Below are 22,879 nucleotides of genomic sequence, written 5' to 3' on the forward strand. Positions count from 1 at the left end.
GACTGACCAATCCGTGCCAGGGAGTGCATGACGTCATACACTAAGTTTCGTGAGGTCGTCTCCTGTAAATATTATATCTCATAGCTGTGGCGATACACTGTATTATTTCACGTATTCTATATGGAGAGCAGGTTTATCTAAATGCTGATAGCCTACTCTCGAGGTTGGCAGTCCTCTGCCAGCCCGCCTGCTGTCGCTCAGCTCGCTAGGCTAACTTTAGCGTAATACCTAGCTGGTTTGGACGCTAGCATTAGCTAGCCATTTAGCTAATCAGAGGTTATTACGGGAGGAATCTAGCTGGTTTCCAGAGGGCCTGCATCTGAATGAGATGGACATTTGAGATGACAGTCAGCTGTGTCCTCTAACTGAACGGACGCGTATCAAAGGTGAGCGTCCACGTCGTTAGTATTGAACGTAAATCACAATTTGGGGCTTTTTTTGGCTGGTTAGCTACTTCCCTCTCTTAAAGGGCCTTTGATTGACAGGTGATGACACACTGCTGCTCTGGCTGTCAGGGGAAATGTTAATGAAAAACATTTGTCATCATATCTGTCAGTGAGGCCGACACTTTATTGTAAACAACAATACGATAACCAAGTTAGCAAGTCTTGTCATGCTTGGAAACAAATGACGGATGCGGTGTGCTCTTCACTGTGTCGGGTGGTTGATCTTTATGTCTGAGGTGTCATCAGGGGAAATCCAGCTGTCTGCTATCTGAGTCTTGCCCTGTGTGTGTTTTGAATAAGTCAGCTCTCTGCTCACAGTTTATTTTTAGATTATTCAAATTAGTGACTATGAGTAATGTCACACGAGGTCCTGCTTAACAAAAAAACCCAGGGGTGCTGCACAGGGATGACAGAGAGGGAGAGTGTACACAAACTAGACTGGCATTAGCTATTAGATTCCTCACATCGATTTTCCACATATGTTTTAACTAAAGTGCAGTAATCTGCTACTTAAGATGTAAAGTTACCTTTCAGATTTCAATGTATTTATTCTAGAGGTCCCCATTCATTATTATTCTGAAAATATTTTCCCTCCCCTTCTTACCAAATGTTCCATAATGGTTTGAGTTTGTTATTTCAACATCTTCATTTGATTAATGAATGATGTGTTCACATCAAAGTCTGTGGAATATTGTATTTTATTTATCAAATAAAATAATGAAAACATCTTTCACTCGTATACAGTACCAGTCGAAAGTTTGGACACACCTTCTCATTCAATGGTTTTTCTTTATTTTTATTTTTTATTTTTTTCTACATTGTAGATTAATATTGAAGACTTCCAAACTATGAAGGAACACATATGGAATGATGTGGTAAACAAACAAATGCTCAACAAACCAGAATATGTTTTATATTTTAGATTCTTCAAAGTAGTTGAATGAGAAGGTGTGTCCAAACTTTTGACTGGTACTGTATATATATATTTTTAAGTGGTAATTTGTTATTTCTTCCTACAGGTCAAGCTTGCCTTGATGTTGGACCTCCTGGCTAGCATGCAGCCATGAGCTCTGCCCTGTGGAGCCAGGAGAAGCCCAGTGGGGGCTTCAGGGAGGACTGGCGCTTCTACATGGTCATAAAGGAGTGTACGGTGGAGAAGCCTCCCCAGAAGACCCTGAGGATCCCCCGTGGCAGTCTCGGTCAGGCCTGCCAGGAGCGCAACAGCCTGGGGCGAACACTGCCCCCGTGCAAAGGCAAAAAAAGTCTCCGCATCCTGGACCAAACCAACGTGGTGCTGGGCCTGGACGAGCGGGACGTCTTGGAGCTGGACGAGAAGCTGGCTGAGCTGCTGTTCCCCATCACCAACTGTGAGGAGCGGTATGCCCTCCTGTGCAACAAGTCACGCCTAGAGCGCGTCCGTGATATTGACTGTGGTTCGAAGGTGCGCGTCCAGCTGCGCTCAGGGGATGAACCTCTGCCTGGTGTGGTTCGCTTCAAGGGCTCGCTGCTCCCTGACAGAGCCCTCTCTGGAATCTGGTTTGGAGTGGAGCTGTTGGTGAGAACTTGTTTGTCTTTTGGTTCTTTTTTTAGAGAGGGTGATGTGGTTATTCTGTTTTTCCTCTGTGATCAGTGTGCAAGAGAGCTTTACTATGGTAGATATAGTAATTTCAGTGTTGGATACATTGTTTAAGTTGCACGGTACAAATGAGACATCTCATAAAAAAAAAAAAACAACCAATTGGATAGTCAGTGTCAACTTGCACTGGAACTGGAAAACAATAGGTATAGATGTGGAACCGAAAGCAGGGTTGCAACCAAACACCACTGCTACTATGAATACATTTTGATAAGAACCCATTTTTAAAGGGAGTTTAATGTCTAAACATTGCAAACCAGCTGTCAAAAACAAACATGTTGTCCTTGCTATTCAGCTTTAAAACCAGTTACCCATTGCATCTGTGTCTGTGTGGCTTGTTTAGATGACTTTCAGCCTTATCAAATACAAAAGAAACAGTCAGAAACTGGCTATTGAGAGCATATCAAAACCAACTGATTTTCTTGCATTGCTTAAAGCTGCATTAGAACCATAGTACAGCAAGTTAACACACACTGTCTGTATTTATTAAGAAGTAGAACCACTTTCACCACCCATGGCCTTCATTAGTTAAAGTGCTAAAGGCAATTGCAATGCAATGAAGTGTTTGTACTCTTGTACCTTATAAATAAGACTGACAGAACTATGTGATTTTGTGAGCAACACCATTGATTTGCTGGAGTGTGAGGCGGTGTTTAAAGTTCGATAGACTTTAGTATCAACACAAATAGGAGAAACAATGCAAAGAGTACAACCAGGTTTCATCCAGATTGTGCATAGAGATGTAAGTGCCTCCTCTTTTATGTGTGCCTTGTCAACGTGCACTGGCTTGGTGTACATAAAGTTGCAAGTACAACTCATAGCACATTTGGACAAATTGGACCCTGAAACAAATCAAAGTTATTGCTGACTATTGTAGAGCTATTTTGATGACTGTTTTGAGCACCTTTGAGGCAGTGCTTCCAAAGCAGAATGAAATGCTAAATAATCACAGTTGCTATGACATTGTCACATCTCGGCACTTTGTGCATCACATTTTTTTATGACTTGCTGAAAATGCAGGATTAAATGATGAATATGTTTGATTGTCAGATGTAAAAAATATATGGCTATGATCTATAAATGTATTCTCAATTTCCAATTGCCCTTTATTTAGCTTTAAAGATAGAGACTGGTGTTATTTTAGAGAAGGCTGAAACAAAGCAGCAGAATTTTTACCGACACAAGGGCAAACCTTTGTGTTAACTATTCCTTTAATCTTAAAACTAAATCTGATTATTTGATGTCATGCTATTCATTCTGTAGCGTATGTACAGCAAGTTACACAATACAAAGGGCTGCTTATTGCAGCACAATGTTGTTTTTATTCTACTGACTCCAGCTGGCGTCTTCTTGAGTGGGCTGAAACCTTCAGACCGTAGCTCCGGCCTCAGTTTGCACATATGCTTCAGATACAATTCAAATTTCTTGCCCCTACCAAATAGAGATGAATCTAACTCGTATCTAATTGGCATGTCAGAAGACAGACACAATATGTTACAGTGTGCTTTGTAAAAGCATCCAGCAGCTGTGCTGGAACTTTTTGAAGGCATTTATAATCGCAGTAAGTCAACTCATATTCCTGCTGCAGTAATCGATCTTATGCTCTCACAGCTCTATGATGTTTACTTCCCTTTACTGAAGAATGCTGAGTAAGCAGCCCTGCTACCTGCCCTACTTTTTATGACAATAAGTTGCTCTTCCCTTGTGCTCCTGTTCTGTCTCACTCTGTACACTTGTCTCATCATCCTTCCTCTACTTCCGTCTCCCAGGAGGAGGGCCGGGGCCAGGGCTTCACGGAGGGCTCCTACCAGGGCAGACAACTTTTCCGCTGTGAGGACGAGTGCGGTGTCTTTGTGGCCCTGGACAAGCTCGAACTCTGGGAGGATGATGATGACGAAGCCTTGGGCAAGCTGGAGGTGGACCACGTCAATCCAGTGGAAGATGACCAGGACTTCCCTCCACTGGAGATCAACTCCAGGGTCCTGGTGCAGACCAGGGACGGGCCAGAGAGAGGCACCATCATTTTTTGTGATCTGCTGCCAGGCAATGAGAGCCTGGGGTACTATGTGGGAGTTGACATGGTAAGTAACGCGCTTTCCTAGTACAACTGTATGTCTAAAAACAATCACCAGGTAAACTGAAAAAAAAATGACAGGCAAATGCAGACAATCTAGGATTCCTGTTACTGTCCGTTAAATTAATGAAAAAAATGAATTTCTAAACCAATTTCCTCCCTGACCATATGACTTGTTTCCCTCTTAGGAAAAGTTCAACATTTTGGGAAATACGCTTATTTAAAAAATTATAATTTTACACATTAAAATTAAACTTCAGTAAATTTCTATTGTCACGTGCATGATTGTATCTAGTTCTCGCAGTTTCAGCCACCGTCCAGACTAAAACAAAGATTGTCCAAAATTGCTTTCAGAGAATATAACTTTTAAACAGCCGGCTTGGTGTTTCAGTGTGTACGGGGTAAATTAAGCTTTTGCTAAACAATGCCACCTAGTGACGGTCTTTTGGCTGTGTGCCAGCAAAATTAAGAAGACAACTAGTCGCCTCAAACTGTCACTTAGATCTTTTATCTTAAATGCCAACATGTTGAAATTATAAAATAATTATTTTATCAGTGCAGCAGCTTGGGAACGACGGCTGGTTAACATGTAGTGTTTATCGGCCGTGATTAAATAACTAACCAAAGACGAATAACTGCATATCATTGACTCAGTACCTGTACTCTGTGAAATTTAAATAAAGTTGAGTCTAATCTAAAAAGAACAGATTGAGCCGTTTGCATTTACTTGGAAACTCCATTGTGGACACAAATCTCTTTCACACAAAAATGGCGTTTCTTAATGCAGACATAGTCTATCTGTGCTCCACCATTCAGTGTTATTGCTTTAAGGTAACTATTCACTGACTGACAATGGCAATACAGTGTGTTAAAACCAGAGTTGTCACACCAGAAAGGAAACTTACTCCTTTATTGTAAAACCTTCCTGCGCAGAGCTGTTTGCAAGGCATTGCATTGCAATTAAGAAAAAAAAATATTGTTTAAAGAACACACATGCATAAAATCTGCATTTGCTGATTAAAGTTAGCTTAAAAAGTTAACTTTTAATGCAAATATAATAAAGTATTAACTGTGTTATTCTTTGCACATTAACTATTGAAAAAAAATTATAAAGCGTTTGAGAATCGATACAGTATCACAAAACATAATATTGTGAAAATGTTTTCTTACACCCCTAATTCCATGCTAGTTTAATGTTTCATTTCATCCAAATATCAAAATGTTCTTACCTGGTCAGTGTTACATTTAGGTAGCTGTTTAAAATAAAGTGAGATGATGTTTCAATCACGACTGGATGCTCTGCCATCTTTGTTGCATTTTGTTTATTTCCTTTCCTTGACTCAGCAGAGGTTCAGAAATTTCCGCTTCAGAGTCAAACTATGAGAATTATTCAGTTTGGACCAGTTTGTGTTTTTGTTTTTGTTTTTCTTATGACCGTCACTCTGTATGTTGAGGGAACATGTCTTGTTGCCTGGGATCACAGTAGCTGGTATCTATGACTACTGTTGTCAGGCGGGAGAGGTATTGTAGTCATAGAGAGATTGAAACACATAACTGAGGCATTTGACTGCTGATCATTAGCAGCAGCACCAACAACAACAGCAGCAGCAGCAGCGGCCCACTCGGTGCATCTGAGCCACCCACACAAAGGCAAGGCAGTCACGCGGGGAGTGAGGTAAAGACTTAGTGCTGTATGACCCAACAGCATGGCAAGGGGCCAGCAGGCAGCTGAGGAGAGCCCACTGCTCTGCCTCACTCTGCGTTCAGCCTCGCCCTGCCTTCTCTAGCTAGTGGCACTGGCCTCACGCTTATCGTAGATTATCCCGCTGGAGCACAGTCCTGGATTCAAAAGTACAGAAGAAGAATAGCGTGGTTGTGCTTGCAGAGAAATCAAGAGCATCCAAGTGGAATGATTTGAGGTGGAAGATCTGATGTTTTGGTGGAGAAGATGAGATGAGCAGTTTGGATCATAACAATTCAGAGGATCAAGCTTGTGCATTATTTTTAGAGCGATAAGACAAAACTCTCTTTTAAATCTCCAAGAAGATAGTAGGGGAAGGAGCACGTGTGGCACCGGATCAGTTTTGCAGAGATGAAGAACGCCTGGCAGAGTTACAAGGTTCTCATGTCTCCAACTCTTTCAGGACAATCCTATCGGGGACTGGGATGGTGTGTTCGATGGGAAGTTGCTGTGTAGTTTCGCCAGTTTGGAGCACACTCGACTCGTGCCCATCTGTGACGTAATGCCAGGTGAGTCACCTAGTATTGGTCCCTGTTTTTGGACCGTGTGCATGTCGTGAAAACCCTAACAGTTTCTGAAAACATTCAGCTGTCCCTGTCTTGGACCAGCTCTGAGCTCCCTCTGAGCGTTCCGAGTTTGTGTTTTGCTTGCAGCGGGAACAGAGAGCCTTTTGTGCTGATGTCTCACTTGTTTTTGAAAGTCAAGTGAGATACTCGGGCTCTTTGTTCCCCACATTGGCATATTGATTTGTTTATGTGTGCTACCGCCGCCTCTCTGACTATTCAGACTTGAAACCAGAAAATCTTGAAGATTCTTAATATAGCAAGTTTGCCATATCCCTTTGAAAGCTTTTCTTTTTGGACTCTCTAGACAGGCTGCATGAAATGTATGTTGTCAGTAAGTAGAGCTGCTTTCAGATATACCCTAAATAATATTTGTTCCTAATTTGTCATGCTTCTGACACTTCTCTTGTGAGAAAGAGAAAAAAAAGAAAACTTATGGTCAAAGTTATATCAGTGTGCAGTTAAATTCAACATCTTCTGGAACCTTCCATAAGCAACACATTTGTTGTCACACCAAATGTCTCATACATTCAAAGTATGTTTCTTATAGTGAAGGAAACTAAAATAATGTCTTTATATTTCTTGTTGGATATTTAAATGACTGATTGATGATTTATCAAACTGAAGTGACAAATTGAAAACAATTAAGGGAAAAATATACATTACATACAGAGATTGCAAGTGGACTGTGGAGGACATTTGGTGCATGGTAGATTGACGTAGGCTGATAGGGGTGTTGTGCCTCTAATGTGGATGTATTTCTGGGCCGTGCAGAATATTCCATGCAGGACCAAAGGCTGCAAAAGCACAGTTTTGCCCCCAGAGGCACCAACAGTGACAAGTCGTCCTCTGGCCAAAGCAAACCAAAGAGCAAAGGTACCGCACTGCTGTTATGATACAAACCTAACTGATGTACCAACCAGGTATCATGATCATTCTTAAAGGAGCGTTCCATCAAAATTGTTGGTTGAGATTCTGCAAATAAAAAAAAGCTCTTTTTGTCATTAAGATATTTGCTGGGTCCACACATTTTGATTTGCCATTTCTAATTATCCCTCTAAGGCCATTGAAACAGTTTATGAAACAGTTTTGGTCAAACTTAAATGATATAGGCAAGCAAAGCTAAGAATAACAACAGAAAAAACACTTTTGGTGGAAAATCCCTTTAAAAAAGACAATAATAACAGAGGACATCCCTAACTCCATTTTTCACAAAATATAAGTAACTCCGGTTGCTGCATCGATTTGGTGTGAACGGAAAATGTTACTACCCTGATGGCTTTTATTGTCTCTTGTTATGTTTCTTTTATACAGAAAGCTGACTGCAGTTGCTGATTAATTCACCTTTTTTTTTCTAGGATTCTCTACCTTTTTATTTCTCACTCGGTCTTCTCTCAAAAACACACACACACACACACACACACACACACACACACACACACACACACACACACACACACACACATGCACACACATGCACACATATGTTTATCTGTGTGTTTTTTTTATGTACTTGTGTTATTTACAGGATTAGGTCATCAGTGTGGCAGTAGAAGCAAGTCTGAATTTTACTATACTTTAAATGGCAGCTCTGTTGATCCCCCCGCCCAGTCCAAATCCAAAAGCACATGGTACATTGATGAAGGTAAAACACGGGGACTCATGGGATGTCAACCATCTTACCGGCAAGCTCCTGTTCACAACAAGCTACATACTAATCCGTTTGATTAAGGAACGCCTTAATCTATATACTTCTGATTTACTAACATTGGCAGGATCAGAGGTTCAATTCCTGCTTGGTCACCCCTGTACTAAAAGACATATATTCTGGTACTGTGGGTTTAACTAAATAGAAGTATCCTTTAAAAGTAACAAACATAGGATTGTAGAATGTTTTAGCAATTGGTAAAGTCATATATAGGAACCTATTTCCCCCACCTGCTAAAAATGTGTGGCACATAATCATTATTTTGATTATCAAGTAAATTTTGGGGGAAAAAATGTACGCATACGACTAAAGGTTTCTCATAAAATTATTGAAATACAAAGTTACAATTAGTAACTATTTTCTCGTAATATCTAAAATTGAGAAACTTATTCTTAATTGTTTATCATTTTGTACTTTTTATTTTAAAATTTTTTTATTACATTTGCTCAAACTGTCACTATATCCTGACAGCAGTGCATGAGACAGATAATCTGTGAAAAATCAGGTTCCTCTGCCTCCTTTTAGTGCTTCTAATGGCATTTACAAGATTCCACTGCACCCAAAGGAAAACTCTAAACACTTAAGAGGAGGTTGAGGAACCAGATTTTTTTCACAGATGAATCATCTAATGCACTACAGTCTGGATATAGCGAAGTTTGATTAGATATGATGAAATATTATTTTGTAAATGTTACTTACTACAGCTTTAATATTTGTATTTTATTGTATTTCTAATCTAGTATACGGTACAATTATATGGCACAGTATCCGATTATTTTATATACTGTAGTGTCTCAGTATTATGAGATATCCTCTGCATATTATTGGTCCAGTAGTTGACTGCTTCCTAATATTATTTAATCGACATCTAAACAGAGCTGTGGTGCTGAAGTAGCAGCAGTCAGCGGTCTTCACCACGCCGGCTAATATAAGAAATACCACCAACACATTGATCGGATCTGTGAACAGAAATAGTTTCCAAGTAGTTTACAGAAGAGGTACATTTAGATGTATACAGGAGAAAAGTGGGTATTATTCATGTTGTTTGTTTATCTGCTCCTTTTTAAAGATTTAACTGTGAATATATACATTGACTGTAGATGTAGTTGACATTAAGCTTACAACATCTGCAAAGTAGGACATTTTTGTGCCTTGGCTGTCAGCTTCTCACGGTGTATGATATAAAATGAAGTATGTAATGAGTAGTTGCACATTGATGCGTATCTTTCAGAGTTGACTCGGAGTGACACATTTGTTGTTTTATTAGATAGATGACTAAAATACAGATCTGCTTGAAGTATTTCCATAATCATAAGAAACCTTAAGTCATAATAAATAAGAAAAAAAAGAAATATTATTAGATAAGTCGTTTTTGTTTTAACTTTTTTAACAGGTGGGATAAATATAGTTCCATAGTAAATATAATAACTGTACTATACTATATTCTGGGATAAAATAAAATGTATGCCCCCAAACATGTTTTTTTGGAAAAACAACAATTCGTAGTTTGTTGCAGTAGCTTGCTATGAAAACCTTTCCACAAGTCTGGTCCTTCATTACCATTTTAGTGTGATATTCCCCCTGCATGGAGTAATTGGTGTCGCCCAAAGGCTTTTAGTAATGCTCAGTGCTGCAAATAACTCCTTAACTGGCTGTTGTCTTTGGCTGCAGATTGGCTTTTTTATATGAACAATTCTGTGTAATGCTATTTGCAAGACAAAGCGTTAGTAAAAGCCTTTATTTCTAGTGTCAGGACTCATTCACTGATTCACTCAGCACATTGTCTCATCGTTTTGGTATTTTCATTTATGGGACACGTGTTTGATCACATTGCTCATGTCATCATCATCAGTCAGTTGTGAAGATTTGATAAGTTCCCTTAAAAAATGTATTGCACCTGTAGTGAAGATGGTGGAGGCAGATTTTCACAGAGTTTGATTAAATATACACGTTATTCTGGATATTAACTCATAATTCTGCTTCTGGTCAAGTTCTGGATAGATTCATGTTCTAATCATCAGTAAATGCATAACTCTAACTTTTCGTCAAAACCTGGAGACATCACAAATCAACCAAAAAGTAAGAAGCAAAACAAGATGCACAAGAGGGGCTGTACCTCAGCATCATGTCAAATACTAACATGTGCAAGCTCTGAAATTTGGAATACTTATCTTCAAAATAAGGGCTGAAAATTAACCGTGGTTTTGCCTCCTCTGCAGGCAAACCAGATAACTTGATTTCAAAGTATTTCAATACTAATGCAGAAACTGGGAGTGGCCAGTCATAAATGGTTGACGTGCCATTTTCACAACTGCTTACTCATCCTGTGAATGTATCATCATTTCCTCAGGGTCACTTTTCACATTTTGGGTTACTTTTCTTTGTGGTTATTGTGCTTCCATTTCTGTCACAAAATGATAAGACTGCAAATTCCTTTGGTTCTCTCAGTGGTGAGATCAGGTGTTCAGGTGTAGATATATAAGCTTAAAGGAGTATGCCACTTTATTCAAGAATACATGTTGTCTGTCATGACAGTTCAGTCAGTACTTATGATCTTGCATCACTCTCTCTAAAAGTAAAAAATCATGACATCGAGCCATGAGATGCAGGATTGCTAAAAAACATGAATCAGAGAGATTTATCTGTAATGTATGTTTTATTTAACATATTATGAGGGCCATCTGTGTTAACACATAACATAATGTTGATGAAGCTGATTATGATGGCCAACGAGACATCGTTAACCTCTCACTTCTGCAAATGGTGGTTTTTCCATCCAGCTTTTAAGTTTTTGCTTTGACTCATAAAATGCTCCAGCTCTTAGCTTTAGCAAAGAGAGTGAATGTATTGACTCAACTGTCACGGTAGGTATGCGAGGAATTCTTCTTTTGTGAATTATTTTGATAAAGTGACACAAGTCACAAATGCATAAATTTAAACGGAATAATCTGAGTTTGAAGCAAAGTGAAGCACATTGCAGAACAACATCAGATAGGAAGAGGAGTCTGCACACCAGACGTCACGTCTCAACAACGGGCATTTTCACACTTAACCAAAACACCTGAGTCTGGACTGTTGCTTGTTACCTCAGTTATTAAAGAGCTTCATTATCAACAGTTTTTACACATAAGAATCTCTCCAATCCGTGGATTTACTCTTTCAGCACTTAAGCGTACCTATCTGTTTTCATGGACTATCAACTGGCATGAAAAATAGGACAAATAATTAATTTTGGACTTGACATTAAAATATTCATTGGTAAAGGATATATATCATCATATTGCCAAAAGCAGTTGACCCAGGTGTGAAAATGCCCCAAGACACTGAGATTGTTTAGGTACAATATATCATACATACAGTATATCATACTGTTGAAATTTATGAAAATCTAATCTCAAGCTTTTTAAATTTGAGTAGCTCTTTGAAGCCAAATACCTCTAGTTGCCAGAGTGCATGTTGCTTTCATCCTTGACTTATTAAACCGAGACTGAACAGCATCTGAAAACCTTGTTTTTGCTGACCTCCAGTGGTTGAGGTTCTCGTCTTGTCAGTAAAAAAGTGATTTTCAGCTTGGTGTTAAGTTACATTTAAAGACTGACATCTCTAGAATAGTGAAGACAGCCCTCATAGTATGGTGTGTTTTTACTGTTAATTGTACAATAACTTTGGTTTCTGGTTTCTCTCCTGCAGTTGGGGAGGACCCCGCCAAGTCACTTACTGACACGCCCCCTGACTTCAACCAGTCCTCCCCGCCCTCCAGAGCCCCGCCCCCTGCCTCGCTTTCCAGCGACAACAAGTTCCACTCTCTGCCCTTCAGCCTGAACAGGAAGACCGGGCCCATTGACAGCATGAGCCATGGGCCTCTCTCCCTTTCTGTCCAGTCGGTGATGGGAGAGCAGCCCGAGCCCTCGTCACCCGCTGCCCCTCCCTCACCGCGTCCTTCGACACCTCCCAGAGGACAGCCAGGTCTGGAGGTGGGCTCTCTGGTGGAGGTGAAGGAGAACCCCCCCTTGTGTGGTGTCATCCGCTGGGTGGGCCTTCCTCCTGGCCTGCTGGAGCCTTTGGCTGGGCTAGAGCTGGTAAGGCAACGCAGCAATGTCAACTTGGAAATTTGATCTAGTTTTCAGTGTCAGTACATGGAGACAAAACCTCAGAGATACTGGATTACATTGGTGGGACAAATACTATAATGATATATCAGGGGATGGTGTTATGATAAACATTATACAATAAAACACAATACATTATCTTGTGATACTGAGGGACCGGTGTATCTTTCAATCCTCTGACAGATTGTGTTTGATTACATTTAAAAGATGGCCCATGTATGAGAATTGGACAATATTGGTCATTTTTCTTTAAAAAAAATTCCGTTATTGCAAATTTCAACTCGAGATACATATTGACAGGTTACATAAAGACATTTCTGGAGCTCTTACTCAGGCAGAAACAGGAAGTGATCAGCTGGGCTTTTTTTTTTTAGCAACTCCCCCACTCCAGCCCTAATGTATACAAAGTTCAGTTAAAGTTTATTCAGTTAGTGGTTAGTATAAATGGATTTATTTGTCTAATTAACGGTCTGCTAATGATATGGTAAAATGTTTGCTTCTATATGCATATGACATGGTAAATACAACCTGAGCAGATAACCCATATAGTTCTCATTTTATTCCTGTTATTTCCCATGAATTCCCCATGAATTCCCCATAAATTTCCATTCATTCCTATGCAAAGTTTACACCTTGAAGATTCACCGAATGTTGTAACTCCACTGATGAACACAAAAATATCAGCCAATCATTATTAAGCTGGGTAGGAAACTTTATTTCCAAATCTTATTTGGACATGTTGACTATGTTTCTCCTAGTTACATGGCATACCTTTTCAGGTTAAAACTAATTTATCAGTACATTGCTTGATTCATTTGTGGAACATTTTGTAAAAGATGTTTGACATATTTAAGAAATATGCTCATTTTCTTTCTTGCAGAGATTTAGCAGAATATATCTTTAATGCTCTCATATCTGTTTGTTAAATATAGAAACATGGAAACAGCTGGCCTGTTGCACTATTAATTTGAAGACAATTATATATTTATATTTTTCTGTTGATAGTTTGTGTGCACATGGGCCATTGTTAGTAGAATTTCTGAGTAAATTGCATTTCAAATTTGCATTTAGAAAAGGACAGAATAAGTGAAAACCTATGCTTCTTTTACTGCAGTAGCTGTCAGTAATTGATCGGATGACGTGATCTTGATCTTCTCCTCCAGGAGGAAGAGTGCCCCGGTTGCACTGATGGCACCTTCAAAGGTACACGGTACTTCACCTGCCCCCCCAAAAAGGCCCTGTTCGTTAAGCTCAAGTGCTGCCGGCCCGACTCCCGCTTCCCGTCCCTGCATCACTCCTCCAACCCCATAGAGCGGTGCAACTCCATCGGTGAGTCAGTAGATATGGGATGATTAAGAAGATGCACCGAATGACCTATTATCTCCAAAAAGCTTTACACTCGCATTGTTTTTATGCAGCATTTGGAGGGTACCTAAGTGAGGTCGTACATGAGAACACGCCTCCTCGCACAGAGAATGATGGTCTGGATGTCATGGTAGGAAAAAAGAAAGGCATCCAGGGCCACTACAACTCCTGCTACCTGGATTCAACCCTCTTCTGGTCAGTACTCTTTAAGTCCAACAGTAAATACTTTATCAGCTGCAGTGCATGCCATGTTATATTAACGTCTCTGGACTTCAGTCATATTGATTGACTCTATAGGGCTTCCTCAGCCAGCAGTGCTGTTTGCCCAGAGGCAGAAGCTTATTAGTAAACTGTTTTGACTTTGCCCACCGGCTCTAACAGGAGGGTGTATTCCTGCTGTGAGCAGGTCGGTGGATAGTGGCTCATCTGTTGTTTCTGCCAAACTGCCAAAGGGCCATTGAACAAAGCAGTCAACCCAAACTTCTTCCCCAAACTACAGGAGATCCCATGCTTTGAAGACGCTTCGACCAGTTTGGAGTTTAAAATGTTAGCTTTAAATTTCACCATTTGAACAGAAAATGATTAAAAAAAAAACACTTCCAAGTATTTAATGAGTAAAAAGTATTTTGTATCAACTACACAGTAAATCCAAATGTAATTTGAACAAACTGCATTATATCCATCATATGAGTTTTACAACATTAATATTTTTGGATGAGCTCTGTTTTTTCATTTAATTTATCCTTTAAAGATTAGATAAAAGAAACGAATATTAATTATTTTCTCTGTGTTGTGTGTATATTCTGCTCTGCAGTCTGTTCTCCTTCAGCTCTGTACTGGACACTGTTCTGCTAAGACCACGCTCAAAGACAGATGTGGAGTATTACAAAGAGACCCAAGAACTGTTACGCACAGAGATAGTCAACCCCCTGCGCATGTAAGTCAGAGTGGTTTATTACATTACATTACAGTCATTTTAGCAGACGCTTTTATCCAAAGCGACTTACAGTCAGTAGTATATTACATATCATTCACCCATTCACACACTGATGACAGGCTACCATACAAGGTGCCACCATCAGATAACTAACATTCATGCAACATCCAGTCCACACCGATGGCAAGCCTACATAAAGAAGGAGGGAGAGAAGAGGAGAGAGGAGCTCAGCATATGGAGCAACTTGGGGCTAAGTGTCTTGCCCAAGGACACATCGACACGAAGCCGGGTATCGAACCACCGACCCTCTGATTGGAGAACTACCTTGCTCTTGCCACACACATACTCACAAATCACATTGTAGGTTTTGACTCAGTGTTCTCATCACCTGTGTAATGGATTTGGCTTTTGACCTGATTTTTTTACAGGAAACTAGAGTTGATCAAGACACGAATGCTTACGTTTCTCTTAGCCCTGAAAATATGAGCTTGATTGAAATTCAGATAAATTAAAGAAATCCTAATCTGGAACATGATAGGTTGCATGATTTACTTGAATGTAACATCTGATGCGGAATTTCATTAGCAGAGCTAATGTCACTGAACCAAATATGACAATTTTGCTTTTTGTTAACTTTTTCTTTCTTTTTCCTGCAGACACGGGTATGTCTGTGCTACTAAAGTGATGAAGCTAAGGAGGATCCTGGAGAAAGTAGAAGCTGCCTCTGGGTTCACATCTGAAGAAAAAGGTATGGAGAATAGGACATATGAATTGTTAACTGGTCTTTAAAATATTTCTCATACCTCTTCCACTGTGCTCATTGTCATGAGTTTGACTGTATCATAATGATTGTTTCAACTTCTTTGTACTGTTGTTGAGAATCAGAATTTTGATTATTATTGAATGATCCTTTTTATTATTAAAGACTTTTTGAGGATAAAACTAACTTTTAAGAAACTATAAAATATTATACTCCTGCAAGTCACAAGAAACAAAAGGAATCAGCTACTTTAAGACAGCATAGACATTCATGTCACCGACTTGTCAGTTTTCAGTGTGTGCACTGGATGGCAGCATTTACACAGGAACGTTTCCTCACATCTCATTTAAGCACATCTTGTATTGCAGATCCTGAGGAGTTCCTTAATATACTTTTTCATCACATACTGAGGGTGGATCCGTTGCTCAGGCTCAGGTAAGGGTCAGTTGCCTTTTGAAAAAAAGTACAAGACCTCTTTGGATTCTTCTAGCGCATAAAGGCACAAAGAGACATAAGCACAATGTTTTCTTTACCAAGCAAAAATGTATTGTGATGTCAGTTACTTGTCACACACAAACCATGTGTATGAAATGCACACGACACTCCAAACACATCACTGCTGCTAAACCACAGAACTAAACCAGACATTGTTTAAGTCTGCAGTACTTAGATTTACACAGTAACATAATGTTTCACTTCGGCTTCAGTGCTTACGCTGAGATTGAATGGCAGACAGTGTGGGCATAGTGATTTAACTGTGGGAGTTCTTTTGGTCACGATATGAAAACTCCCTTTATAGTCATGTTTTATGGTCTTTGCCATTCAGATGAACATAATTCAGTATTTATTTAGGGTTATGCAGTAGTATTTCCATAGTAATAATTATTTAAATTCTGCAATGTTGAGTGTCTCTTTACAGTTTATCAGGCACAGGATACAGAAAATAACGTTTATAGCTATACTTCATGAGAAAAAGTATACATTTAGATACTACAGAAGATGCTCTTTGGTATGAAATAGTTAGAACTACTTACAGGTTGGCCTTAAATGTTAAAGCTTTCTGAATAGTATCACAAAACCTTGATATTTTGTATCGGTGTGATAAATATCTCTCGTGGGTACTGCAGGAAGTGCTTTTAATATCTGCACAGGTAACACCTTTCTTTCCTCTGAGAAAGGAAGATTGAATAAGACTTGTTTTTCAGGTCGGCAGGACAGAAGGTCCAGGACTGTTACTTCTACCAGATCTTCATGGACAAGAAGGACAAGGTGGGAGTTCCCACCATCCAGCAGCTCCTGGAGTGGTCTTTCATCAACAGCGACCTTAAATTTGCAGAGGTGAATTTCATTTTTTATTTTAACAGATTAGCCAGAGTTTAGTAGAAAAATTGGTGTACATGTGCAATTTATTTATGAAAAACATAAGGTATTAAAATGCTATTATTTCATTTCCATGATGTAATTTTTTACTGCAACAAATTGTGAAAAAAAAGACAATTTTAGTTTGTATCAGGGTACATAGCTATATTGGTTATTGTTTCTAAATGAAAGTTGATTAAATTAGAGCATAAGTCTTTTGGTTGTGTCAGTGTTGAAGAGGAGAGGAAAATGCTTTTTAGGTAAGAAAGAAAGTAAGAGTTCAAATGCAGTGTCATCTGTCATGGCCCATGCAGTGATCTACAGTTTATTTGTTCATTTAAAAAAAATGATTAGTTGATGCCAAGGCGATCAGCTGATCCTCCTTGTTTCCACTGACATGAAATACATCAATAATTATAAAATTAAATTCATATATAAATCCATTCATCTACAATTCAGACCCAGTGCTGGAGAGAGGAGAAGGTTTCACACAGCTTGTCTATTTCCATTTCCTGTCTTCCAAACAGTCAGCCAGCGGTAACGACCCCACAGCTCCAGAAATGAGGGGCTACATTACAGGATTGTGTCCTAATCTAACAGCAATCCTAAAAATGACACTTCCTTGTTTAAAAGCAGCTTCCACTGCTGATCAGACAACAAATTCAAACAAGAAATGTAGAACATAGGTCACACATAGAGTAGTCACATGTCCTATGTATGGAGGTGCTTGCACTTAATATTCAGATTTTTTTATCCCAATTCTTTTAACCTTTTAATTACCCTAGAAAATAACAAAACAAAAACAAGATTGTCATCTTTATTCAATCTTAGAGAAATATTGTAATTGCTAAGGTCTGTAAATTGTTCGATTATAAGTATATTGTGTAGACTCTTCTAAATGCCAGTTCTGGTTTCAGTTCCTGTTTGCACTGGGTTTTGCTGATTGTCAATGCTGCTTCGTTGATGACCACATAAGTTTTCTCTTTCACTGTTTTTCCTGACTGCCAGGCTCCCTCCTGCCTTATCATCCAGATGCCCCGCTTTGGCAAGGACTTCAAAATGTTCAACAAGATTTTCCCCTCGCTAGAGTTAGACATCACAGACCTTCTTGAAGACAGTGAGTTGTAGCTAGTAATTTTTTCCCCAGTGTGTCCGTGTGATGTATTCTCGCCGATCGATGGTGTTTCAGAGCTGTGTGGCATTTGGTAATGAAATCCTGCTGAGTTGTCACTGCTACTCAACTAAGATGAAGGAACCTTTTTTTTTTCTTCTTTCCAAACTCGCTAAAGAACTTTTGTTGAGTGTTTCAGGCAGAATAAATCTGTGCTTTTTTATTATCCAGCTCCAAGGGAATGTCGAATCTGCGGAGGCCTGGCACTCTACGAGTGTCGAGACTGTTATGAGGACGGGGATATCACGGCTGGCAAGATTAAACAGTTCTGTGAAAAGTGCAATACACAGGTAAACAACAGAGGGAGGTATTGCAACACCAATGTAACGAAAAACTAAGTTGTAAAGTGTGGGTCGGGATCATCCATTTGGGGGCGCCAAATCCAAAGGAATCAATCTGTCTCAGTGCAGTCTCAAGTTATGTTGCAGAAGAGTGACTTGTTCAGTATATTGTAACACATGGTCCCGCCATTTCACTTGCCAGCACTCAGTGCATATACTGGAATATTGTTGGATTTATATCTAAAATGCTCATCTGGCAGTATGAATCCTCAAATGAACTTTAAAGCATGTATTTCCTGTGATCTTTAATATTGTTGTATGTAGGCCTTTAATAGGCCTCTGTAACAAACAGCCTTTGTGATGGCGTATACCTGCTTGTGCTGATTTAGGTTCATCTCCACCCGAGGAGGAAAACCCATCGGCATGGCAAACTGTCTGTCCCAAAGGAGCTGCAAGACGGTACGGGGCGGCAGGGCAGTTTCCCCCGCCAGAGGATGGAGCTGTTCGCCGTGCTGTGCATCGAAACCAGTCACTACGTGGCCTTCGTCAAGTACGGCAACGCAGATTCCGCCTGGCTCTTCTTCGACAGTATGGCTGACCGTGATGGTAAGAGTCGTGGCCTTACGATGCTGCGTTTGTTATGGCATCAAACTGGTCCTTGAAATGAGATCCAGGATATGTACAGAAAATAGTTTTTTCACACACTGTTGAAAGAAGATGGTATGATGGAGATGGCCTCAGAAACATTAAACTAATCAATCACTCCACAAAAAAACGTTCATGCACTCGTGTGCTTACTTTAAATTTTTTGTTTGAATTTTGAACCAAAGTTATGGTTTGTCATAGCACATTTCATTACACATAAACTTAAAGCGCTTTATATTTAAAGACAAAATATTAAGAATATTAAGCTGCTACTATAGAATATTTTCCTTCTTGATTTTTTTGCACATTAGTTTTTACAATTAAAAAAAGAATTGTTGATAAGTGAAATGTCAGATAATGTGTTCCTGTCACGTTAAAGCCGAGAAACGTTGCAAATACTCTTTATCGGAACTACTGGAGGACGGACTGATGGATTAAACAACTTTTACCTTTAGTGGCTGCTTATTTTGGCCAAAACATTAAAGTGTGTAATCTAAAAATAAAACAACATAATGAGTCCTGGAAAGAAGAAGTTTAATTTAAAAGTATTTAAAAAAGTATTTTAAATTCATATCTGCCATTTGCAAATTCTAGGTCACTGTTTGCTGTAACTGGATGCATTAACTCTTAGTAAATTAGCAATCCAAACTCAAAGAATAAGTTGCGAATAAGGATGTGACTAAGGCTTTGCTGTTACAAATGATCACATTGTTTTCAATGATCGTGCATGTGGCTTTGCAGGCGGGCAGAACGGTTTCAACATCCCCCAGGTGTCTCCCTGTCCGGAGGTGGAGACCTACCTGAAAATGACCCCAGAGGAGCTGCACACCCTGGACCCCAAGAGCATCCAGGGCCAGGCCCGACGCCTGCTGTGTGATGCATACATGTGCATGTACCAGAGCCCGACCATGAGCCTGTACAAGTAGAATCCTCTCCCCTGCCCCCTCCACCCTTTACCCCTCAGCCACACCACCTCCCCCCTCCCCAAGGGCAGGAGATTCCCAGAAAGACCAAAAATGAAAAAAAAAAAAAACTAAAAGAAGAAAGGCTGCCTGCCAGCAGGGGTGCTGTCCAGAGTTAACCCTCTCCACCCCACCTCTCCTCAATGCCTGCCCATCTCCGGATGTTGGAGAGATGGAAGAGAGGGGGGGGGAAGCCTATTTGCACTGTGCATTAGTTGAAGTGTTGTGTTCTTCATGTAGTCCTATGTAGCTTCCCCATGTCTCACAGCTGAGCATTGGTTGCATCTGTAGGCCTTATGAAGATTCACTCCCTGTTCAGGGAGGAAGTGGAAGAAGATGGGCAGGGGAGGGCACGCTCGCATCGCCGCGGCTGACAAAACATGTGCAACAAAAACAAGATGAGCTAGTGGGAGGACCCTGGCCACCTCATTTACCTTAAGAAAAGAGGAGTCCTGCTATTCTTAATCACTGTAAAAGACGGGAGCTTTCCATAATGCCACATTAAGGAAGCAATGCAGTGTGCAAATCCTCATCCAAAACTGTGTGTACTGTTCTAAAAACTTGTGTAAAACCTCTTAGTAGCATAGATTTCTCCAGGTAGTAACATCAACGGTATAGATATCATCCTACTGTGCAGTCGACCAGAGTATTCTGCTCTCTGTGAACCGGTTTGCATATCTCCCCATCACGCTGTGTAAATGTCTTTACAGTACATGTTTCGCAGAAACAGATGTAGCCATTGTAAAAGTCTCACGTTTTACTGCATACTTGCTCAACCAATGCTGCACTTTTGCTCCATCCCCAAGTGGACCTATCAGGAAACATTTAGGTTTTGTTCTTTTTTTATTTTTTTCTCCCATTGGAAGTCACAGTGAGTGCTAATTTGTTGGTTGGGAGACATCAGAGTTTTGTGTTACAGAATACAAATGTGCTTCTCCTCTGTAGCCGTAAAGAGCGCTCTGCATTGCTAATGCAGAGTAGATGCCAGATAAATGCATGGAAGGAGACTTGTACAATGGCTCCTGTTGTAAAGGTTGTTGGTGGAGCCCTCCATGCATTCACAGGGTCAATGAGGTGAAATACTGGGAAAGTCTGGCTGTTATCTCTAAACTAAGAGAGTATGATGTGGAGAATTTCACATGCAGTGTTTTTTTTTAAGTCTTGGACTCGTTGTGTTGATGACTTAATCTAAATTATGTTTTATGTTTACGAAGCCTTTTCTCTGCCCGTCATGGCTAGTATTGACTCTCGCTGCCTTCCATGAAGATGTGACATGCAATGTTTCCAGCCATGCACCAGATAACACAACAATTGTGATCAAATCTTATTTATTGTATTCTAATCATATTACAAACTCTTATGTCGTCCCTTTTTTTTTTGAGAAAATGAAACAGGGTTGATGATACTGGTGTGGGGGACTCCTCCTCTTTCTCAGTATATTGAAGTGAGTTATTGTAGTTTACGCCGTTTCATAGCAACTACTGAATGTTAATAATGACACGTTGAACAGTGTAGAGTTAACAAAGGATGGGTGATGAATGAGGCACAAGGCTGGAAACCTTGGGGCACCATATATATGTATTTAAAGAAAATCATTTAAATTAAGAATTCCTTGATTCCATTGTATTCCAATTTAAAAAGCACCTAAAACATACCGTGGATTGAGACATAATGTAGTTTGTTTTTATATATATATATCACGAAAAAAATTGGATAAAAGCGAGAAAACTGCACATGTTGGCATCAGCATTATATATATATATTTTCCTAAATCACAACTTAATCATGGATTTAGTTGTGAGTATAAGTGTGAACGGGCGTTTTTTTATAAATTAGGTTCCAGCTGACAACTTCCATTTTGCTCTGTGGTCGTTTCCACTGTCCCAGGGATCCTGACAGGGGACCTTCCTGTGTGAACTCTTTTCTGCACTGCTGAAGCATGTCACTGACTGGAGCCTTGTTCTCTATGAGAGAAGTCTCAGAACGGAGGATGTGATTTTGAAGTTTTTTTTTTGTTTTTATGGTTTTTTTTTCTGTTGCATCTGTACAGTATAGACATATGTAACGGGTGGAAAATTAATGTCAGTGATGTTCCTGTAAATGTTAACAAAATAAAGCCCATTTTTAAGGGTACACGCCATGTTCTCAGTGATGTGATGACAGATCTTGCTTAGCATCAAGGATGGAGGGGAGTTTCTGGTAGATGCTTCGGGTCGGAGGTGGAAGGGGATTTGGGAGTTTTCGGATTACTGTCTCCTTCTCACAAACATTTATTCATAAGAAAGAAAAAAAAAGTTTGTTGAGAGAAATGTATTTCAAAAGCACAGTACTAAGAAACCAGTAAAGGTAGAAGGCCACAGTGGAGAGTAGGTTACTTAGAAACTCTCTTTCAGTGTGATGCTAGAATACTCAATTTCAACATCCAATGTATTGCTTTAACATTCAAGGAGCTGAATATAATATTCTAAACCTTAATATAGCAGCGAACAACTCTTAGATATAGTGGAGTAATGTCTACCTGAGCAGGCAATCTCTATCTCTCTCTGTATGTTGTTATTGAAGCCTATAATATTAACTGACTTTTTAATTTTTTAAAGTAACTGTAAGGGATACAATCAGCAGCACATAAAAGGAAAGACTCATTGTCTAACATTTCCCAATTTGAACAGCAACTTAACACCAGCTATAGGTGATGTAGAACTGTGCTCCACGGTGTGTCAGTACATCATGACATCACTTGGTATGTGTGTTCAGAGGTGCCACAGACTTTTATGAAGTTTACCTTTTTAAAGATTGTAGACCTACCTACACATGTAGCAACCAATATGAAGGCTTTTAAATGCTTTTTATATTCATTTTGCATTTTTGAACTTTGTTTTCATTTTTCATACTAGTTGCTTTGCTGTTATATCTGTAAATGCATTGGGTTGGCTTCCAGCTTTACTGCTGCTGAATTACTGACGAATTACTGACAATGGTAGTTACCAAAGTACACTTGAGAAAAGAAACTGAAAACCTCCCAAAGTAGTGTTTCCAACTGTTTTGCTGAAATAACTGCCTCCAGAAAGTACATATGCAGAATGCTTTTTTTTCTGGATTTCTGCTATCAATGCTGCTAAAAC

At 39.6% G+C, this 22,879-nt stretch overlaps 1 protein-coding gene across 3 annotated transcripts; it reads left to right on the forward strand.

Moving 5' to 3' along the window:
* The first annotated feature begins 98 nt into the window (after positions 1-98).
* Positions 99-21,890, forward strand: cylda (cylindromatosis (turban tumor syndrome), a). Of its 3 annotated transcripts, XM_054614418.1 has the most exons (17): positions 99-386; positions 1,466-2,001; positions 3,852-4,163; positions 6,301-6,406; positions 7,235-7,336; positions 7,989-8,105; positions 11,859-12,247; positions 13,441-13,606; positions 13,696-13,837; positions 14,457-14,579; positions 15,236-15,327; positions 15,708-15,774; positions 16,545-16,677; positions 17,707-17,815; positions 18,041-18,159; positions 18,540-18,756; positions 19,537-21,890. In XM_054614418.1, the coding sequence occupies exons 2-17, from the start codon at positions 1,510-1,512 to the stop codon at positions 19,719-19,721; spliced, it is 2,871 nt and encodes a 956-aa protein (XP_054470393.1). In that variant the 5' UTR covers positions 99-386; positions 1,466-1,509; the 3' UTR covers positions 19,722-21,890. The 3 variants fall into 3 exon arrangements, with proteins under 3 accessions (XP_054470393.1, XP_054470400.1, XP_054470409.1); XM_054614425.1 differs by lacking the exon at positions 7,989-8,105; XM_054614434.1 differs by lacking the exons at positions 7,235-7,336; positions 7,989-8,105.
* Positions 21,891-22,879: the final 989 nt, after the last annotated feature.

Source organism: Anoplopoma fimbria, chromosome 2 (genome assembly GCF_027596085.1).
Source record: "Anoplopoma fimbria isolate UVic2021 breed Golden Eagle Sablefish chromosome 2, Afim_UVic_2022, whole genome shotgun sequence".
Classification (NCBI taxonomy): Eukaryota; Metazoa; Chordata; class Actinopteri; order Perciformes; family Anoplopomatidae; genus Anoplopoma; species Anoplopoma fimbria.